At 29.7% G+C, this 5,384-nt stretch overlaps 1 protein-coding gene across 1 annotated transcript; it reads left to right on the top strand.

Annotated features, from left to right (window-relative positions):
• Positions 1–2,226: 2,226 nt before the first annotated feature.
• LOC105172401 (F-box protein PP2-B15) lies at positions 2,227–4,885 on the top strand. The gene is made up of 3 exons (XM_011093800.3): positions 2,227–2,644; positions 3,793–3,914; positions 4,286–4,885. Exons 1-3 carry the CDS (start codon positions 2,375–2,377, stop codon positions 4,707–4,709), a joined length of 816 nt encoding a protein of 271 aa, XP_011092102.1. The 5' UTR covers positions 2,227–2,374; the 3' UTR covers positions 4,710–4,885.
• The last annotated feature ends 499 nt before the right edge of the window (positions 4,886–5,384 follow it).

Below are 5,384 nucleotides of genomic sequence, written 5' to 3' on the forward strand. Positions count from 1 at the left end.
ATTTAATATATTAACTCTTTTACGGGTACGAATTCGAGTAGGATCTTACCTACTCATTAACAATTCCAATATGATCGAATGTGAAATAAAATTTTAACACAATTCTTACAAGCAATTGACAATTATTTCACATTATAAAATGAGATGGAAATTATTTCATAAGCGATCAAATGTCTGGAAAGAGCGACACTTGCTCTCGTGATACTCGTGCTCCAAGGAGATTATGGACAACAAGCTTCGTAAGGATAAAGACAAAATATCCAAGTTGGAAATGGGTATCTCAATTTAAATAAAAAAATATGGTAAATTACAACTATTTTTTTTTTAAATTTGCCACAATTATTAATATCCTTTATTGTTTAAAAAAATATCAATATCCCTTGATTATAATAGTCGTTTAATAATTAGCCAAATCCATTAGGTTTCCGTCCATTTTTATAGTGAATTGACCAAAATGACCTTGTGGATTAAGAATTATAATTTTATTTATTTTCAAAATGTTTGTCATTTTTTATGGATTAAATTGATAATATTTTGAATTAAAATTTTTCGATCCACCCCGTTTGATTTTTTTAAAACAAAAAGCAAAAAATACAATAAGGGCAAAGTTGACAATTTAATACCTCCATCCAAGAATTACATAATTTCATCAAATATTAGGGGGTATTTGTAATTTTTCAAATAACGATGAGTATTAATAATTATGCCTAAATCTCAGCAGAGGTCGTTGTAATTTACCCTAAAAAATAATAGATAACTTATTTGAATAACCTCAATATTTCTGTTTTATTATTCATAAATATTTTTATAAGATCGAATTACTTTTAATAAATAAGGGACAGTGTCATAATCACTAGTCTAACAAGTAAAAGTCATATTCTCAATTAATAATAGTTTGATATAAATCTAAAAACAATTGAGATTTGATCTAAGTCTATGATACACTAAAACACTTCAAAATAGAAATGTACCCAAAACGAATATTCAATTATACAATCTAGAAAAATAGGGATTTTACGTTTTTTTTTTTTCAAGAAATAAAAAATTATATTTAATACCACTGACGTTTATTTTTGTCCAGTAAAATAAAATCCTACATTAATTAAAAATTTATATCTACCTCGATTAAAATTTAAGGCAATAGAATAACTGCTTTTGGTAATAAAATGTAAGTCGACTACAATATTCTATTTTTTCGGTAAATATAAATTTTATTAAATAAAAGGTACAACCGTACAATACAGCAATGTTTTAGGTGTGATTTCTCCTTCAATAGACCAAGGGATACACGTCCACTACAATATTCATACATATATACTTTTCCGCTTCCAAATAATTAGTTGTATTAGTAGCTTTCTATTGATGTACATTTAAATTAATATTTTTTTTTATATTTAATTAAATGATTCACACTCATTGAGCGTACTTCATTTGCTAGTCTATGATTGAAAATTTATATTTTTTGTTCTATAACTTTAGGATGTGACTTTAGTCCACTCTGATTTTAATTTTGCAATTGATGACAATATTTAAAAAAGTATCACATTTGGTCTAACTTTTGCAGGATATAGCCCATTTTGTCGGAATAACGGGCTAGCACGTGCATTTTTCCAATAAAATTAGCATTTTAGCATAAATTGAATCAGACGTGTTATGTTTTGAATAAATTTAAAAAATATATGAGGTAAATTGCTACATTTTAAAAAAGGGTTAAATGCAATTTAACCCCCTATGATATGTGAAATGAGCAAATACCCCCTTATGAAAAAAGAATTAGCAAATTATATTCCTGTGTTTTAAAAAATAAAGTAAATTGCCCCCCTATCTATGGTTTAGATAGGGGGTAATTTGTTTATTTTTTCAAAGCACAGGGGGTAATTTGCTATTTTATTTTTCACAAGGATTTTTTTTTGCTCATTTCTCAAATCACAAGGGAGTAAATTGCATTTTTTCCTTTTAGAAAATATAAAGAGATGAATTAATATATTTTAAAAAATATAAAAAAATAATTTATTTATTTACAATATTACACGAGAGTTGCTTATATTTTTTCCGTTAATTATATTCATGTCCTCATATGTCAAATTGATGTCGTCATTATAACTCAACTCATACTATCAACATGATGACTACATAACAAATCGAATCTACTCCAACAAATATTCAAACTATACCCTACACCCTCTCCTTCCCTCTCTGTATCATATATATATATATATATATATATATATATGAACCCCATCATCATCAACCATTGATTTTAATTACCAACGTCCTCTGCTAAATCCTGTATGATCATAATTTCACGCAGCTGATCATTCTGGGTGTACTGTGCCGCCGCACTCCATCCTATTTCTACCTCGAAGCCGCAAGAATGGCGGCCGGCACGAGGGTGGAGTCGCTGCCGGAAGAATGCCTGTCCCACGTCCTGTCGTTCGCTTCTCCCACCGATGCGTGTCGGTCGTCGGCTGTGTCCTCCGCTTTTCGCGACGCGGCGGATTCCGACCTCGTGTGGGAGAATTTCCTGCCGTCGGATTATCGGGAGATTGTATCCAGATCAGTTTCGCCGGTGGAGTTCTCGTCCAAGAAGGATTTGTTCCGCAGGCTTTCGTCTACACCGCTTCTCATTGATGGGGGTAAAAAGGTAAAAGCATAATAATTAGACTATATTGCCCTGACCTCCTCTAAATTTGACATAATTATAAATATTTATTGTCTAATAAATTATAAATACTCATTGATTTTAACGTTCGTCTAATAATGAATTTACTGTATTAACTCCCATAACCTTTTTATCCAATACCTTTTCATTTAAGGGGTGTATATGTAATTTTATAAATAACGAGGAGTATTATTAATTATGTTAGACTTTCGAGAAGGGGAGATAGCTATAATTTATGATTTATAAGTTAAATTGTTTTTGTGCTTGAAATTATTTGAAATTAATAATAATTAATTTAAATGAACACATCATTATGAAAATTCTGCAACTCTTTTGACATATGACCTCGAGGGTATTTGGGTAATCTTATTTAAAAACGTCTTAAAAAGTTCATTTATTTTATAAAATATATTTTAAATTTATACGAGATAGTAAATTTCTATAACAAGTAACTCTCTAGCTGACGATATATTGTAATTAAAATACATGAAAATTATTGATACCATAATCTGAAAAATTCTATTATTTCGAAATATCTCAACATAATATTATTTCTAAAAGTATAATTAAAATTATCCATTCATTTAAGATATATAATGGTTTGGTTTCATGACAATGAATGAAATATATATAAAATGGGTGAATAGCAATTTATTCATATGTGATATTAAAAATGAGCATATTATTCTTCTATGAAAAAAATATAGCAATTTACCCTACTTTATTTTTTAAAATGAAGCAATTTACCTCCTTATAAAGGGAGGTACATTACTTCATTAAAAAGCATAGGGGTTGTATTTTGAAAAACACAGGGAGGTAAATCGTTATTTATTTTTTAATAAGGGAGTAATTTATTCATTTGCAATATCACAAGGAGGTTGCTTGCTTTTTTCCTTATATAAAACTAATAGACCAAATATTTATTCATCTAGTCTAAGCAGAATCAAAATGAAAGTGACATTTGACAAGTCTCAAATTTTAAATATTTATTTTTGTTACAATTATGCTATTTTTAATATTTTTGGTGGCCATATCTTAACATGACCTTACAATAAGATTTCACTAGATTTTTTTAAGTATTTTTTTTTAATTTTAATTTTTTTAGAGTTGTTAATATTTGTGGAATGCAGACATTTTCAATAGATAAATGTACAAGAAAGAAAATCTACATGTTGAGTGCAAGGGAACTTTCAATCACTTGGTCAACCAATTCCCTATATTGGTCATGGAAGAAACCCTTTCTCATCTCAAGGTTGATTTCTTTCACCTATTTTCCTCTCATTTATATGCTCTAATTGAAGTATTCAATAGATTTATTTCTAGGGTAAATTAGAAAGGTTGTTTTTTTTTTTTTAGAAGTTTGTCATAATTATAAATATTATTCGATTATTTGAAAAATTACAGATACCCTTATAAAATTACGGCTGACTAACAAATACCCTCCTGCAATTGGGTGTCAAGAGGAGGTATTTGTTGAATGGCCATTAATTTCAGTAAAGTATTTTTAATTTTTCAAATAACGAGGGGATATGTGTACTTATGACAAACCTCAAAAAAATCCGTTATAATTTACTCTTGTTTTCTATATAATTGATTTCGTTTGCGTTTGGACCGTGATGGAAGATTTCCAGAGGTAGTGGAGCTAGTAATGGTGTGCTGGCTAGAAATACATGGCAAAATAAACATCAGTATGCTGTCGCCAGATACGACTTATGGTGCCTATCTTATTATTCAATTGTTGGACCGTGCTTTTGGATTGGACACAGTGTTATCTGAAGTTTCAATTGAAGTCGGAAATTACAGAATGCAGAGACCTATTCATCTGAAGCGCGACCAATGCAGGAAGGAAGGACTGGAGGGGTTGAGGAGAGGGGAAGACGAAGAGGTGATTCGTGCACGTGGCGATGGATGGTTGGAGGTTGAGTTGGGGGAGTTCTACAACAATGGGAGTGAGAAGGAGGTGAAAATGTGGTTTAGAGAAACTAAGGGTGTGCATCTCAAAGGGGGTCTTCTTGTTGAAGGCATTGAGCTTAGACCCAAAGAGTGAGTGAAAATGTGTGGTTGTGTGTTCATGTGGTGAATTTTGCTCCAAAGAGTGAGTGAAAATGTATTTTTATTTTCAATTTCAGTGAAAAAAAATGTATTTTAAATTTTGTATAGTAATTGTATGAATAAGAACATATTTTGATTAACTAATAATATTGATGAACTGAGAATTACAAATATCCATCTTGAAGATTATAAAACCCTATGATGATACTTAGGATACCAATTTTGTCAAAGCTCAATGCAGTTATCCAGCCCAACTGGCCTAATGTAGTTTCGAAATCTCAATCTTATTATTTAAATTAAAGATAATTATAACGGCTTTTTTCTAAAAAAAAAAAATTGATGTGATTACACGCCGATCTTCTGTCATTTGAAAAATTATGTTTAATATCCCTGATATTTATATCTATCTAACAAATAGATCCATTCGTTAGTTTAAATTCACGGAATTTATTGATATTAGTTAAAAATTTAAATTGAAAATCTATATATACCCCTTATTGACTTATTACTGACTTATTGCAGGTCAATCAAAATTTTTTTCAACCAAACTACACTTATCAAGGTGAAAATATACTTCCTCACATATATTAGCGTGTGAAGATGTATAAGGGTAGGTTAGTCAAAAAATAATATTTGACCTGCCATTAGACAATAATAAGTCAATCAGGGG

This window comes from Sesamum indicum, linkage group LG10 (assembly GCF_026168435.1).
Source record: "Sesamum indicum cultivar Baizhima isolate 11 linkage group LG10, ASM2616843v1, whole genome shotgun sequence".
NCBI classification, from domain to species: Eukaryota; Viridiplantae; Streptophyta; class Magnoliopsida; order Lamiales; family Pedaliaceae; genus Sesamum; species Sesamum indicum.